The sequence below is a fragment of the Saccopteryx leptura genome, chromosome 7 (genome assembly GCF_036850995.1).
Source record: "Saccopteryx leptura isolate mSacLep1 chromosome 7, mSacLep1_pri_phased_curated, whole genome shotgun sequence".
NCBI lineage: Eukaryota > Metazoa > Chordata > Mammalia > Chiroptera > Emballonuridae > Saccopteryx > Saccopteryx leptura.
The window spans coordinates 42887570-42905560 of NC_089509.1; the positions used below are offsets into that span (position 1 = coordinate 42887570).

General features: G+C 37.9%; 1 protein-coding gene across 4 annotated transcripts in view; it reads right to left on the bottom strand.

Moving 5' to 3' along the window:
- Positions 1-17991, bottom strand: part of ACVR1C (activin A receptor type 1C) — a 102552-nt gene that overhangs the window by 60594 nt on the left and 23967 nt on the right. For all 4 annotated transcript variants that reach the window (XM_066345362.1, XM_066345361.1, XM_066345359.1 and 1 more), the window contains exon 2: positions 6191-6421. In XM_066345362.1, coding sequence (XP_066201459.1) covers positions 6191-6421 — 231 coding nt within the window. The remainder of the gene's footprint in view (positions 1-6190; positions 6422-17991) is intronic.

The window sequence follows — 17991 nt, forward strand, 5'->3', positions numbered from 1 at the left end:
CCCTCCAGGGCGTCGCTCTGCTGCGACCAGAGCCACTCTAGAGCCTGGGGCAGAGGCCAAGGAGCCATCCCCAGCGCCCGGCTGCAGGAGGGGAAGAGAGAGACAGAGAGGAAGGAAGGGGGGGGGGGGTGGAGAAGCAAATGGGCGCTTCTCCTATGTGCCCTGGCTGGGAATCGAACCCGGGTCCCCGGCACGCCAGGCCGATGCTCTACCGCTGAGCCACCAGGGCCAAACGTAAGGATTTTTAGGAGGGCTAGGTAGAGTTCCTACAGTTCTCCAATTGCCAAGTTACTAGAGATGCCGCAGGGAGAGGAGTGGGGAGAAAAATGTCACAAGCTTTATTTGAGGCAGGAACTTTGTCACAAAGAAATGGAGCAAGAACTCAATCATGACCGACTGGATCTAAGGACACAAGAGGGCCAGCTGAAATATGAAAAGACTGAGTTACCGCACCTACATCAAGACAGCTGTCCAGAAATAGCTCCACAGTCTGAGGTGATGAATGAATGAGCCAGAGAGGCAAGGATCTATTAGGCTTTTGGCTGAAATCTCAAAGGGAAGTCTCAGATTTTCTCCAGCCTCTTCTGATCAGCTCCCAATCTTTCCTTCTTTGGCCCGTGAAAGTGACACAAAGTATTAGGTTCTGTAGAAATGTCACACTATTTTTCAGAGTGTTCCTATATACTGTATATCATTTATAGGTGATCACATTTAAAATGGACAAATCCCTGCTAGGCAGAGAGGGGATATCAATCACACTTACTGACGACACTGAAACAAGCAAGTTCTTTGCTCTGGCTGTGTCATCGCTCAGCCTGGAGACTCCCAATGTCTCTCTAAAGACCTGCTACTCCAGGTACAGCTAATAACTGTTCAGTGTTGCCTCAGAGAGAACAACTTGCCACAAGATGACTGCATGTACAATCCTATTCAATTTAATATCAGTGTGCCACACAGTGCCTTTAAAAGAAAGAAATTCTTAGATTGTTTAAGTAAAAAAAAAAAAAATTAAATTCAACAAAGTATAGGATTAATTACTGGAAAGAAAACACATAACTTCCTTATTATAAATAATATTGGAAAAATCAATGAATGCAATCCATCATATCAGACTAAAAAAAATCATGTAATAATCTCAATAAATTCATGAAAATACTTGAAAAGAAATAATATTTATTCATGATAACAAACTTTCCCTAAACTAGGAATAAAAGAAAATTTCCTCAACTGATGACAGGCATCTCCAAAAAAGCTAAATAACATTATACTTAATGGTAAAAGAGTGAAGGCATTTCTTCTAGGATCAGGAAAAAGGTTAGGAAGAAACTTTACTCTCATCACTCTTAGTCATTATATTGAGAGTCCCAGCCAGTGCAAAAGGCAAGAAAAATAAATAAAATGCATACAGATCAAAGTTGAAGATGTAAAGTTGTCTGTATTCACAGATGACTGTATATGTAAAAATGTCAAAAATATGAAAAAAATCTACTAGAACTAATAATATAAGTTATTTTGGCAAGCTTTTAGGAAATATGGCGAATATACAAAATTAATTTCCATATACTAGCAATTAACATTTAGGAACTGAGATATTAAAAATACCATTCACAATAGCATCCAAAAAACATGTAGTACTTAGAGTTAAAGTCAATGAATAATGTATAAGACCTGTTTGCTTGTAACTATAAAGCACCACTAAGAGTAACTGAAGAAAAACCAAATAAATGGAAAAACATACTATGTTCATGAACCAAAAGATTTATTATTGTTAACATGATTATTCTCTCCAAATTAATCTATATATTCAACTCAATCTAATCAATATCTCTGCATGTGTTTTGTAAAAATTGTCAAGCTGATTCTAAAATTTAAATGGAAATGCACAAGACTTAAAATATCCAAATCAATTTTGAAAAAGAACAAAGTTGGAGGGGGTCACATGACCTGATTTTAATATTTACTAAAAAGCTACAATAATCAAGAAACTGAACACAGACCTAAGAGTAAAAACTAAAATGTTAAAATTTTTATAAGAAAACATAAAAGAAAATAGTAATAAATTTGAATAAAGACTTCCCAATTAGGACACAAAACAGTAAACCATGATAACAACAAAAAAAAGGATAAAATTGGCTTCAAATTTTAATCTGCAAAAGACACCTTCAAGAAAACAAAATGACTATCCACAGGAGAAAAAAGTCATAATACACATATCTGATAAAAGACTTATATTCAGAATACATAAAGAACTCTTAAATTCAACCCTACTAAGACAATTTTTAAAATGTGCAAAAGATTTGATACTTTATAAAATAAAATATACATATGGCAATATGCAAATGTAAAAATAATTGATCATCATTAGTTAGCAGGGAGATGCAAATTAAAATCACAATGAAATAAATGCCAGTATGTAACCACTTGAAAAGCTAACATTTTACAAAAACTGATTATACCAAGTGTTGACAAGAATACAGACCAACTGGACCTTCTGTTGAGGATTTAAAACGGTTTCAGCAGTTTGAAACTTCAGGAGATTATATTTATAAATATATCACATAACCCTGCAATGCCACTATTAGATTGTTTTCTCAAGAGAAATAAAAACATCTATCTAAAGACTTGAAGACGAATGTTCATAACAGCTTCTTAATTGTTAATAGCCCCAACGCTGAAACATCCTGACTGCATGGATGGATAAAAACAAAACAAAACAGCCTGACCAGGCAGTGGTGCAGTGGATAGAGCGTCGGACTGGGATGAGGAGGACCCAGGTTCAAGACCCTAAGGTCACCAGCGTGAGCATGGGCTCATCTGGTTTGAGCGGAGCTCACCAGCTTGGACCCAAGGTCGCTGGCTTGAGCAAGGGGTTACTCGGTCTGCTGAAGGCCCACGGTCAAGGCACATGTGAGAAAGCAATCAATGAACTAAGGTGTTGCAACGAAAGATTAATGGTTGATGATTCTCATCTCTGTTGTCTGTCTGTCTGTCCCTATCTATCCTACTCTCTGACTCTCTGTCTCTGTAAATTAAAAAAAAAAAAACAACAAACAAACAAAAAACACTGTAGTATATTCATACAATGGGATATTACCCTGAGATTTAAAAAAAAGGATACAAGTTACTGATACATCTAATGACATGAATAAATCTCAAAAACATGCTGAGCAAAGGAAACCAAATGTAAAATGTGTCCCATATCACTTCTTATATGTAAAACTCTAGGAAAAATAAATCTATCAACAGTGATGGAAAATAGATCAGTCATCTAGCGGATTGACAGATAATTTTGAGGTAATGAGACTGTGGTAGTGGGTGTATATATATGTGTCAAAATTTATCAAATTGTCCACTTAAAATGTGTGTAATTCAAGGCCCTGGCCGTTTGGCTCAGTGGTAGAGCATCGGCCTGGCGTGCAGAAGACCCGGGTTCAATTCCCGACCAGGGCACACAGGAGAAGCGCCCATCTGCTTCTCCACCCCTCCCCCTCTCCTTCCTCTCTGTCTCTCTCTTCCCCTCCTGCAGCCAAGGCTCCATTGGAGCAAAGATGGCCCAGGCGCTGGGGATGGCTCCTTGGCCTCTGTCCCAAGCGCTAGAGTGGCTCTGGTCGCAACAGAGCGATGCCCTGGAGGGGCAGAGCATCGCCCCCTGGTGGGCGTGCCGGGTGGATCCCGGTCGGGCGCATGCGGGAATCTGTCTGACTGTCTCTCCCAGTTTCCAGCTTCGGAAAAATACAAAAAAAAAAAAAAAAAAATGTGTGTAATTCATTATATCTAAATTAGATCTCAATAAAATTGACTTTTAAAAAAGCAAGACTGATCCCTGGCTATAGTTGAGTGTGGAATACAGGCTTCTCAGTACTTAGGCTGAGTTTTTGTTAGGCTGGGTAAGAGGTACATACCAGATACACTAAGTACTTTTTTTTTTTTTTTTTCATTTTTCCGAAGCTGGAAACGGGGAGGCAGTCAGACAGACTCCCGCATGCGCCCGACCGGGATCCACCTGGCATGCCCACCAGGGGGCGATGTTCTGCCCCTCTGGGGCGTCGCTCTGTTGTGTCCAGAGCCATTCTAGCACCTGAGGCAGAGGCCACAGAGCCATCCCCAGCGCCCGGGCCATCTTTGCTCCAATGGAGCCTCGGCTGCAGGAGGGGAAGAGAGAAACAGAGAGGAAGGAGAGGGGGAGGGGTGGAGAAGCAGATGGGCGCTTCTCCTGTGTGCCCTGGCCGGGAATCGAACCCGGGACTCCTGCACGCCAGGCCGACGCTCTACCGCTGAGCCAACCGGCCAGGGCACACTAAGTACTTTTAATTTGCCCAACTGCACATGAACCACTTCGTCCTCCAAGCCCTTTGATTGCTGTGAAAGTACTGACTTGTATGCTCATTGACTGGCAGAATGTGGTCTTGCAGGTAACTCATTATCCAGAAGGCACATTCAAGAGGCCACCGCCACAGACTAATGAGGAGATACCCCTTCCCTTTCTTAGTCTTCTGGATCTTGGTCATGGGTTCGACAAGCACCAGATAAGGGAGCCTTCACTTTAGGGTGTCTCTGGCCCACAAATAACCAGAGGAGAAAATGTAAAGGAAAACAAAGTGTCCAGAGTAGATGCCAGATCACTATCAAACCCAGGACTTTATGGAATCTAGGAGAAAGTAAGTGGAGTCCAAAGAGCAAGACTGAAAATCACGCTGAGGGATGAAATGCTTCATATATGGCTTCCGAGGTTGCAATATATAGGTAATGCCTCACAGCACAGTTTTTCCCGAAGAGCTGGACAAGCATCAGTAGTGGTACATGAAATGACTTTAAGGACTCTTGAGATGAAGTGGCATAGTAAACCAACATGATAGTATATGACATGATGATTTCTTCGGTAGTTCTCTTAGTTTTTCTGATTATGTACTAAAAAGGCTCATTTTGTGATAGTATGCCTCTAACCCCTCTTTAGTCTCTCTTTTAAACAAAGAGGAAATACAAAATATCTAACCGGAATGCAGTAGAAATGTTTGTTTCCTTAGTTATCTTCTATTTATGGCCAGTAAAAAAGTTATCTTCTATTTATGATTTATCATTTGCGGTAGTGATTCCAAGGTTCTAAATAAAATAAAAGTTTTTCAGTAAAAAAAAGAAGGGGGCAGCCAACTTATTTAAAAAATAGGTTGAAAACACTATAGTGGAATATTGATACGGTGATATACTAACACCTGAGAATGGATAATAGTACCTTAGAATGTTAACATGTAAGTGTATGTCTCTCTATAGATTTAACACATCAGTAAGCACTAAATTATTATTGTATTAATAGATATTGAAGAAGATTCACTAAGATGACATTTCCATGTCATAAGCTAGGTTTTAGTTTGAATTACTTGAGCTTTAATGTCCCTCAAAATTTCAGATTCCAGATTGCTAATAAAAGGTAAGAATAAGATTTTCAGAATCTTGTAAACTGGGTTAAAACAGCATGAAATTGGAGGGAGGCAGGAATATGTCTGAGCAATAATATCTTTCTGTTAATGAATGCTCTCACATGAGTGTGGACACATAAAGAAGCTATGCAGACGGTACCCATAAAAAAAGATTCTGTCTCTAGAAAAGTTGGAAATCTACAGTTTTTAGTTTTGCTCTCCTCCCCTTTTTTTCTTGCTGATGTACATTTAAATGTTTCTCCTCTAAAAAAATCCATAAGAATTTACATTTACATTAGGTCCATTAATCACTTGCAAAAATGCAATTCAGGTGGACAAATTACTCAAAATTATAATGCTATAATGCTGTTGTCAAGGTTTTGATAGTCTTATACAATTTTTAAAAATCAACCTCAGGTAGGTTTAGAGAATTTTACCTAAATGAAAAGAGAGAGAAAGAGAGAGAGAACTATAAAACAGATTTTATTTAAGCATGGGTCCTCAAACTTTTTACACAGGGGGCCAGTGCACTGTCCCTCAGACCGTTGGAGGGCCACCACATACAGCACTCCTCTCACTGACCACCAATGAAAGAGGTGCCCCTTCCAGAAGTGCAGCGGGGGCCAGATAAATGGCCTCAGGGGGCCGCATGCGGCCCGCGGGCCATAGTTTGGGGATGCCTGATTTAAAGAAATGTAAAACAGGTTGATTCCTACCACTGGAATGATTTCCCAAGAGTACATTACATGTGGAATGAACGAAGCTAAACCCCTTACCTGTTGGAAGGTGCAGTGTTATGTTGTTGCAGAAATCTGTGAAGCAGCATTCGGTTTTGGTAACATTGTTGGAACTGTGACAGAAGACTTGAGCATTTAATTCTGGGAGAGAGACACAGGACTTGGTCACCTGCTCTTTCCCATTGGTTAGCATCACTGAAGCCCAACATGCTCCTTCCGTATGGCAGGTAAAGTTTGAGGAGTCACACAGAAGACATACACACTTCAGTCCTGAAAAGTGTAAGGCAAAAAAAGCTTTAAGACACAAAAGACATCATGGAAATTCTCTTCCTAATACTTAAGTGTAGAATTTCGATCTTAATGAAAATTGAGGAAGGGATTAAAAAACAGCCCTGGAAAAACACACGCTAAACGCACCAACTCCCTCGCGGTCGTGTATTTGAGAAACAGGTTGCCCCATCATAATTTACTTTGCTTGTATTTTTGTTAATTTATTGCTATATTTTAAAACAATTTTCTCATCCATGGTCTGAATCCCTTTCTTAAGCTCAGTCAGCTCATTCCTAAATCAATCCCTCCAATGAAACACTAGGATTCAGTAACACAGCAACCTAGGCGGACTGTCTGGCATCACCTGCAAAACATTAAAACATGATTTACTCTTTCTCCTTTAATCTTTTAAGTGAATGTGCTAAACACAAATCTAACCATAGATATTTACAGCTCTAAAAAAGAGTGTGATTCTTTACATGTGTATTCTGTGCTATTTTATATTATAGTTAGTGTCATAGTACCTTTAAGCCATTATACTTCCCACTCTTCACTAAAAAATACGTCTTAAAATGAGAGTCATTTGAATATAGACCATGACCTTCAGGCAGTTCTCTTTAATGAACACATCTATTCAACAAAGCAAAATACATCAATTGTAGAATTGCATATATCTACTGCAATAAAATTTTCAAAAGCTCGACTTTGCTAAATTAATTTATTTGCTTTACAAGTTTCCTCCACATTCCCCACTTCACATATACACACCCTCAAGCGCGCACGTGCACACACACACACATACACAAAGACACACAAACACACCACATTAACTCACATGTTCCAAGTGGTGCATTATTTCTGTTCTGATGTAAAATATCTATCAGCCAGAAAAGTCCAGTGGTTGGGAGCAATTCATTTAAATTTTATGTAATCACATTGTTTTAAAATAATACAATACTGAATAAGCTTTTTGTATTTTTACTTTAATAATATGGACAATAAAAAAAAAGAAAGACAAGGCCACAGACTAAACCTGACAAGCTCTGGTGAGCACTGAATGATGGCCTTGCAAACTCAAGACCTAAAATAACCACATAGGATGGTCTAAAATTAATCCTTTCTAACTAAAAGCAGTTCATGGTGGGTAGTCATGTCCTAGGGAAGTATTTTTCTCTAACAAAGGTCAATGCTTATTTTAACCCAGTCTATTGGTTGTCTTTTGCATCTACAATAAGGTATCTGATAACATGCCTTTGAAATGGAAGGGTCATCTTTTCCTGCCCCCCTTAGGGCAGGCATCCCACCAGAGAAGAAACCAACAAACCCCCTTGTTGTTGTTAGCACGTTAATTAACTATTAACTATCTTATTCCTGCCTAAGTAAGTTTCAGAATATACATTTTTACTTTTTATCCAATCCTATAAATTTCTCCTGCTTTGCTTTCACCTGCCTCCCTAATCTATCACCAATCAATTTCATGTAACCACCTTACCTCTTCCTCTTTGATTCTAAAGTATCAAGTAAGCGGTAAAACCGCCATTTTCCAGAGCATTTTCTCAGTCTGTTGAGACTTTGCTTCCTGGCAATTGTCGACAGTTTGGCTCAAATAAACTCATAAAAATTCTTTGAGGTTTAGACGTGTTTTGCATTGACAATAAACATTTTCTTAAATCATAACTGCCCCCCACCATTATCTCACTAGCCAAAGTTTTGCCATGCAATCACTTTTACTCCAGTGAATGTCTTTAAAGTATAATTAGTTAAATTGGAGCTGACTTTATACCTATAAAATATTTTATATATAAATAGCAATTAATATACTCAACTTCAAATACCAATATAAGAACAAATATGGATAATATTCTTATATAAGTGGGTAAGAAAGAAAAAATTAGCTCTTTTGTTAATTCTCTTGACTAGTAAAATATCATCCCTATAAATATTTTATTCCTATGAACTAAGAGAAATACTCATAAAACACTGTTTTGTTAACAACATTGGGCCAAGTTTAACTGCTCACTCTTCTATTTATTCCAATAATGATCAACATAAATATACTCTGTTGTTGATATTTATGTGCTATAGTAGAACTTTATAATCTAATTGACTGGGATTCAGTAGAACTAGATAGATAAAATCTAGGTGATTTGAGTTTTAAGTTATTTTCCTTGGGTAAAAGAGAGCTCATATAATGAGGAACCATCCAGCCAGGTGTCTTCTGGAAATGAAACCTCTCTAGCATCTTCCAATTCCAACCTGACTAAGGCCTTCAAATCCTAGTTATACTAGCTTTGTACTCTTAGTCATTATTTGGCCCCTCTCTGCCTCCATTTCCTTATATGAAAGATAAGAATATACCTCTTCATAGTGTTATGCAAAATAAATTAATGTATGTAAAGTTCTTAAAACAGTGCCTGGTATATAGAAATTACTATGTAAATATTAGTGACTATGTCTTTTCCTTTTGGAGAAGATAATGGCCTATGCAAATAATCAAAATGTATTTGAGATCTATAAAGGATGGCTGAATGAACTAGGGTGTACAGACCATTTAAAGACAACAAATATATCTCTTTCTGCTCTGCCCAGTGAGTTCAACATGCCCATTCTTTTAATTGTTCACACTGAAACCCAGATAGAGAGTCCATCAGCAGGGTAGAGTCTGGTGATGGTTCAATAAAGGTTAGGAAAGGATGAAAGCTCCAGCCTCAGCACTATCACTCATTTGCTGATTGACGTTGGAGACGTTTAAACCTCAAAGGCTATCACTGCCCTCCTCTGAAAATGAGAAATAAGCCGGAGGAGGGGCAGTGGAGCCAGAGATCTTGAAGTCTCATATGGTCCCAACATTTAATGACTTTATGAATTTACAATTTATGAATTTTCACAATTACAAAATATGGGAAACTCTTTGATATAAAGAAACTGACTTCGCTGTGGTTATACTTCAATCTCTTATTTTAAGGGGCTAAAGTTGGGAAGAATTAATCTCCTGACTCACTATTTCAATCCATTTGTTACTCAACTCCTCATTAGAGTCTCCTTGAATTTTCTGTTTCCAAGTGAAGCTCACCCTGGAAACCAAAACAAGGAACATGGACCCACTGATTGAATACAACCATAATGTATTCAACAACTAAACGTATGTTAGTTTCTTGTGTAAATATCACTGTGTATAATTCCCAGTGCAACTATGGGTGTTACCTGTCACTATCTCCTTTTTACAGATAATGAAGAGACTCAAAAAGATCAAGTGACTGAGTTAATGTGGTTGTTACCTTACTCAAGCAATAGTGCTTCTACTTTACCAAAGCTGATATTTTTTTAAATGGGGACAGAAACTATTCTTCCACCTCGCCAGTTTCTAGCAATTATGAATAAAATGTAATTCTAAGACAGCAGAAAGAAATTAATAATCAATTAACAATTGAGATTTTAATCTGTATTATCCTAATTACCTTTTAAAACATTTAATATTTTTTAAACACACTCTACCTACCTATTTTCTGAATAGACAAGTGGTACAATAAAAGTCAATAGCGCCCTGGCCAGTTGGCTCAGCGGTAGAGCGTCGGCCTGGCATGCGGGGGACCCAGGTTCGATTCCCGGCCAGGGCACATAGGAGAAGCGCCCATTTGCTTCTCCACCCCTCCCCCTCCTTCCTCTCTGTCTCTCTCTTCCCCTCCCGCAGCCAAGGCTCCATTGGAGCAAAGATGGCCCGGGCGCTGGGGATGGCTCCTTGGCCTCTGCCCCAGGCACTAGAGTGGCTCTGGTCGCGGCAGAGCGATGCCCCGGAGGGGCAGAGCATCGCCCCATGGTGGGCAGAGCGTCGCCCCTGGTGGGCATGCCGGGTGGATCCCGGTCAGGCGCATGCGGGAGTCTGTCTGACTGTCTCTCCCCGTTTCCAGCTTTAGAAAAATAAAAAAAATAAATAAATAAAAAAAGTCAATAGCATGTGCCTTGCATCAAGCATACTTAACCTTATCTTTCAGGTTACCTGAGTTTTGTATTCAGTGTAAGCTTCTAAGTACCTAACCTAATATGTTCTCTTGGAAGCAATAATAGCTCCTTTTATAAAAATGATTACATAATAGTTTTCATCAAGGAATAAGATGGACATTCACTGACTGTTTAATAGGCCAGAAAATTTTCTTCTAAAGTAAAAGGTACCAATCAGAAGAATAATATAGACATAGGTAATAGAGTTAAGACATAGTAAATGACACCTTACTTTAAATGTTGCACAATGAAAAAGACTGACAAAATTGAGAATTTGTTGATGATAATGGCTCCCAACATCTGCTAAATGTTCTCATTTATTCCAGGTCAATAACCAGTACTACAGCAGTGACAGAAAACAAACAGCAAATTAAAGGAGCCTAAGATATACATTTAACATACAGCATATTCAGTCTTGCATTTTTCATTTCCCACCAATCCACTATATGGTCACATTTGGTATATAATTAAACCGTATATATTTATGTCAATCATACTCAACATAGAACCTTTGTGTTATCAATTAAAACGTAAGTGCCATTAGTAATTTGACTTACGTTTTTGTAGTTTGTTTTTTTTAACCTGTTGTTAAATGAGTCAATTATACTAGAATATTCCAAGACAGGATAAATCTGGTTGCTAGCAGACTAATCTAGCTTATGCTTCTTTATTTTATACTTTCCCATTATACTTTACTTGAATCATATGACAGAAATAGCAAATGAAGTTGAGGAAGGAAATACCATAATTACCCGTAATAAAGAGGTCTATTAGATTTTTCCCCCAAGGAAGACTGCACTTTTCCTGTGTCTCTTCCCACCCCTTTAATTATCCCTTTTCCCCCATTTTGCGAATTAGTCTGTAAAAGCCAAGGCATCTGTTATCCACATGAAACCATCAAATGTGCACATTCTTAATCAACCAGAAAATAACTTTTCATTTATATTTGCAGGTGACGGAAAGCACATTCCAGTGTCCAGAAATGTGAAAACTACCAGACTACAAAAAAGGAACCAAATTGATCGATTTGCATTTACGTGCTATTTTTATTGAAAAATAAAATATTTGCTTGAGAGATACTATTTGTTTTGAATTGGATATGATTTGCAATAAGTTGGTTTAATATTTCCTATGTTTCTTCCATTTTTGGTCTATATGATAAAATACCTATTGACCAGTGTGTTACATAAATTTCTGACTCATACCCTTTCCTCTTTTTACAAACATTAATTGATTCAATTTTCCTAATTTTAAAGCAGGCTAGTAACACAAAATATTTTTTAATTTCAGAAAACTCCCAAATTTAATCTGCTGAATATGTCATTTTTATCATTTGCAGACTTCTAAATTGAGAAACTGGACAATTCAAGCTCATCAGGGGGCTGAGTCTGAAAAGTATGGTAACAGGGAAGGAGCCAGACAACTAGTGCTCGTGGCTGCCGGGCAAAGGGAAGGCAAAGATCGTTTTCTCTTTCTACTCCTTTTCAAGACTGTTTTCTTGTCATATGGGCATCTAAAAGCATTTTCTTCTCTTATTAGTCGGGAAACATAGAGTAGAGGAAGAAAGCATTAATAAAATATGGGCAATATACCGTATTTTTCGCTCCATAAGACACACTTTTTTCCCCCAAAAAGTGGAGGGGAAAATGCCTGTGAGTCTTATGGAGTGAAAAATATGATATTTTATTAAATATTTTCACACATCATTTGGTTGAAAATATTTTTTTTTCTTACTTTCCTCCTTACAACCCTAGGTGTGTCTTATGGTCAGGTGTGTCTTATGGTGCAAAAAATATGGTAAATGCAAACTTTTGGGTCAAATGAGCTTTTAATTGAGATTAGACTCTTAGAAATTTTATTTGCCAGGCCATATCCAAAGATATTCAGAACTCCTAAAATACATATAAGAATATAGTCAGAACGGAAAACTGAGCCTTTATGCAAATTGTCAGTTATGTTCCCTGTTCAAGAAGGCCTCAACCTTCTAGCTGAGAAGGCATGGAACCACTGTTAACTAGAGAGTCTGTCCAAGAGAACTGTCACTTCCAACCACAGGGCTCTGTTTAGGAAGACTCTAGCATGTTTTGAATTATAGTGCTAGACATTCTGAATGCCCTCAGTCCAAAAGCAGAACTAAATAAAACCTAAGGCTTCAGCCTACCTCTAGCATGAACCATGTGACTTCAGACAAGTTTCTCAACCTCTCCACATCTTAGACTTCTCACCTGAAATATCAGAAGGTCAGGAAGTAGATTAGAATATTTCTAAAGACCTTTAAGTTTTATAGCCCTTTACTGCTCTGAATTTGTATCCTAATTCTCAATATAGTTAGCATTATCTTTATCTCACCCATGCTAGATAAAAAGAGTTGAGTTCAGAAATATGAGCACCCAAAGAAAGATAGGTCTACACACAAATTCACGCATTGATATTTCATTGAGTAACAGGATCATACTGATTTATAATTCAATGAAACTTCTGCAGTTGATATTAAAGATGATTAATGTTGTCCTACATTTACCATTTGAGAATCTCTTGTTCTTTCTGATATCAGCACAATATTTGGGGGAAGTGGAGAGAATGTTCACAGCCTTTTTTAGTTGGGCTGCACAATTAGACTCTTGCCTAATCCCTCAATCACGTATATGCACGATCACAACTTTAGACTGTGATATAGTCATGTAAGGAAGGATCCTATGTGGGGTCTCCCATCTGGAGCACCAAGTCAAAGGACACAGTGTCCCGAAAAACAGGGCACATTTCTTCTGCTGCCTTCCCATAAGTTCTTACCAAACTGGAAGATTTCTTACATTGGCAGCATAAGTGGTTCCGCATCAAACTGTTCCCTCAATCTGGAGGTATTTTATTGTCTCCTGCTTAGAACAAGAGTGATACTCAATGGATTCCAATTACATTTGGAATAAAACAAAATCCATAATTGTTATTGTGATCTAATAGGCCAGTAGATCTGGTTCTTCCCACTTCTCAAATTTCATTTTTTTGTAACTCAGACCCCAAAACACACTGGCCTCTTTTTATAACTTTAAATAACAAATTCTTCCCCACCTCACAGCCCTTGCTCTGTCTGTTCACAGCCCTTTGTCTGTTGTGCTCTTCTTTTCCTTCTAATTCTTCAGGTGTCAATTCCAGTGTCACCACCAAAGACAAATCTTCACCTACTTCCTTTGACAAATGATCTGCTCCCCACCCTTCCTTCTTCTTACCTCAATCTATCATTAGCTGTGTACTACATCAGCCCCGGTATAATGAAACAGGGACTCCATGAAACAGGACCGTTTCCTGTCTGCTCTATCATCATATCCTCAACACCTAGGGTAGGATATGGCCCATGAGAAAAACCCAAAATGTGTATTAAATAAAAAATTGCAGAAAACTGCAAAGTATAGAAGAATATAAAATAGCCAAATTCATAAAAAGACTCCAAAAAATATCCAAATTCATAAAAAGACTCCAAACCCTATAACTTATTTTATTTTTACTGTGGTATGTTTTCTTTCAGTTTTTTTTCTCTCCTATATCAGTGTTTCATAGTTAAATTGTACATATAAACACCATTTTAAGTGTTGCTTTTTCATTCTGTCCGCATTACATCATGAGCTTTATAATCTCTTCTTTCACATGAATGGGTGGTTTATAACACTTTCTTTTAAGCTCTTCAATTGTTTCCAGTTTTTTCAATTAAATAACACTCTGTTGAATATCTTTGTGGATTAATCTTTAACCAAGTTAATTTCCTAGGCTAGAGTCCCAGAAATGTAATTATAACATCAGACGTTCTTGATAGACATCGTCAAATAGCTGTCCAGAAATGTTGTGCCAATTAACATTTCCATTGGCCTTGTATGCAAGTTCCCATTTCATAATCCACTTGTCAGCATTACTCTCACTAAAATCTTAATAATAATATGATAGATGGAAGTGGCATTATATTTTAATTTGCATTTCTCTTCTACTGGAGTTGAAGTATTTTTTTTTCAAATATTTCCTTTGGATTTCCTCTTGGATGAATTTTTTTGTTCATACCACTTATCCTTGGATGAATCTTAAATTTTTTCTTCTTGGTGTGAAAGAGCTCTTTATAAAGTAAAGACAAATTCCTTGTCATAAGTCAATAGCCTTTCTATATGCCAACAATGAAACAACTGAGAAGGAACTCAAAAGAATAATCCCCTTCACGATTGCAACAAAAAAAATAAAATACTTAGGAATAAACATAACAAAGAATGTAAAGGACTTATATAATGAAAACTATAAACCATTGTTAAGGGAAATCGAAAAAGATATAATGAGATGGAAGAATATACCTTGTTCTTGGCTAGGAAGAATAAATATAATCAAGATGGCTATATTACCCAAAGCAATATACAAATTTAATGCAATTCCCATCAAACTTCCAATGACATTTTTTAAAGAAATAGAGCAAAAAATCATCAGATTTATATGGAACTATAAAAAACCCCGAATAGCCAAAGCAATCCTAAAGAAAAAGAATGAAGCTGGGGGCATTTCAATACCTGACTTCAAACTCTATTATAGGGCCACGACAATCAAAACAGCATGGTATTGGCAGAAAAATAGACACTCAGACCAATGGAACAGAATAGAAAGTCCAGAAATAAAACCACATATATATAGTCAAATAATTTTTGATAAAGGGGCCAACAACACACAATGGAGAAAAGAAAGCCTCTTCAATAAATGGTGCTGGGAAAACTGGAAAGCCACATGCAAAAGAATGAAACTGGACTACAGTCTCTCCCCCTGTACAAAAATTAACTCAAAATGGATCAAAGATCTAAACATAAGACCTGAAACAATTAAGTACATAGAAGAAGACATAGGTACTCAACTCAGGGACCTGGGTTTTAAAGAGCATTTTATGAATTTGACTCCACAGGCAAGAGAAGTGAAGGCAAAAATTAATGAATGGGACTACATCAGACTAAGAAGTTTTTGCTCAGCAAGAGAAACTGATAACAAAATAAACAGAAAGCCAACTAAATGGGAAATGATTTTTTCAAACGACAGCTCAGATAAGGGCCTAATATCCAAAATATACAAAGAACTCATAAAACTCAACAACAAACAAACAAACAATCCAATAAAAAAATGGGAAGAGGATATGAATAGACACTTCTCCCAGGAAGAAATACAAATGGCCAACAGATATATGAAAAGATACTCATCTTCTTTAGCTATTAGAGAAATGCAAATCAAAACGGCAATGAGATACCACCTCACACCTGTTCGATTAGCTGTTATTAGCAAGTCAGGTAACAGCAAATGTTGGAGAGGCTGTGGAGAAAAAGGAACCCTCATACACTGTTGGTGGGAATGTAAAGTAGTACAACCATTATGGAAGAAAGTATGGTGGTTCCTCAAAAAACTGAAAATAGAACTACCTTATGACCCAGCAATCCCTCTACTGGGTATATATCCCAAAAACTCAGAAACATTGATACGTAAAGACACATGCAGCCCCATGTTTATTGCAGCATTGTTCACAGTGGCCAGGACATGGAAACAACCAAAAAGCCCATCAATAGATGACTGGATAAAGAAGATGTGGCACATATACACTATGGAATACTACTCAGCCATAAGAAATGATGACATCGGAACATTTACAGCAAAATGGTGGGATCTTGATAACATGATACGAAGCGAAATAAGTAAATCAGAAAAAACCAGGAACTGTATTATTCCATACGTAGGTGGGACATAATAGTGAAACTAAGAGACATTTATAAGAGTGTGGTGGTTACGGGGGGGAGGGGGGAATGGGAGAGGGATAGGGGGTGGGGAGGGGCACAAAGAAAACAAGATAGAAGGTGACAGAGGACAATCTGACTTTGGGTGGTGGGTATGCAACATAATTGAACGACAAGATAACCTGGACTTGTTATCTTTGAATATATGTATCCTGATTTATTGATGTCACCCCATTAAAAAAATAAAATTATATATAAAAAAAAAAAAAATTCCTTGTCATAGGTGTTACACATAACTTCTCTCACTTTCATATTTACATGTTTTTTCCTAACATAACATCCTCATTGTTTTTGGACAGAAAAAAAAAATTTTGTTTCCAAATATTTTCTCTTAATTACAAATCTTTTCATTAGCACCTTATTCTCCTGCTTTCAAGGTTGGCAAACTCCTTGATTTGTTTGCCAAAGATTTTTTCTAAATGTTCAGTATTTTATTCCACATTATGATTTTTTAAAAGTGAGAGGTGGGGAGGCAGAAAAACAGACTCCCACATGCACCCTGACCAGGATCCACCCAGCAAGCCCTGTATGAGGTGATGCTCTGCCCATCTGGGGCCCTTGATCCATTGCTTGGCAAATGAGCTATTTTAGCACCTGAGGCGAGGCCATAGTGCCATCCTCAGCACCCAGATCCAACATGCTCCAATGAGCCATGGCTGCAGGAAAGGAAGGGGGTGGAGAAAGGAGGGGAAAGGGGAGGGGTGGAGAAGCAGATGGTTGCTTCTCCTGTGTGCCCTGACTAGGAATCAAACCTGGGACTTCTGCATGCTGGGCTGACACTCTACCACTGAGCCAACCGGCCAGGGTCATGACTTGTTTTTAAACTCTTAACTTCACAAAATTCACAAAGAATTTGATTGTGGTGTTAAAAAATACATAAATCTCCTTGAGAGGTGATAGATGAATTACTTTGTGGTAAAGTCCCAGATGTTAAAAAATATTTTTAAAGTCATTATTCATAGAACATTATGATTTTAAAGAATTTAAAGAATTTACATCAGCAAAATGCAAATCAAAACCACAATGAGATATATCACCTCACACCTTTTAAAATTGTTATTATCAAAAAGACAAAAAATAATCAGTGTAGGCAAGGATATGGAGAAAAGGGAACTTCAGTGTACTACTGGTGGAAATGTAAATTAGTGCAATCACTACTTTTTCCCCCCAAAATTAAAAATAGAACTACCATGTGATCCAGCAATTCCACTTCTGGGTATTTATCTGAAGAAAACAAAAGCACTAACTTGAAAAGATATATGACCCCCATATTCACTGAAGCTTTATTTACAATATCCAAGATATGGAACCAACCTGTGTCCATTGATGGATGAATTGATAAACTAAATATGGTAAAGTAGCTGCCTTTTCTTTCTTTCTTTTTATTTTTATTTTTATTTTTATTTTTTTTGAAGTGAGAAGCGGAGAGGCAGAGAGACAGACTCCCACATGCACCTGACCGGATATACCCAGCATGCCCACCAGGGGGGATGCTCTGCCCATCTGGGTCATTGCTCCATTGCAACCAGTGCGATTCTAGTGCCTGAAGCAGAGGCCATGGAGCCATCCTCAGTGCCTGGGCCAACTTTGCTCCAGTGGAGCCTTGGCTGCGGGAGGGGAAGAGAGAGACAGAGAGGAAGGAGAGGGGGAAGGGTGGAGAAGCAGATGAGCACTTCTCCTGTGTGCCCCTGACTAGGAATTAAACCTGGGACATCCACACCACAGGCCAACGTTCTACTGCTGAGCCAACATGCCAGGGCAGTAGCTGCCTTTTCTGTA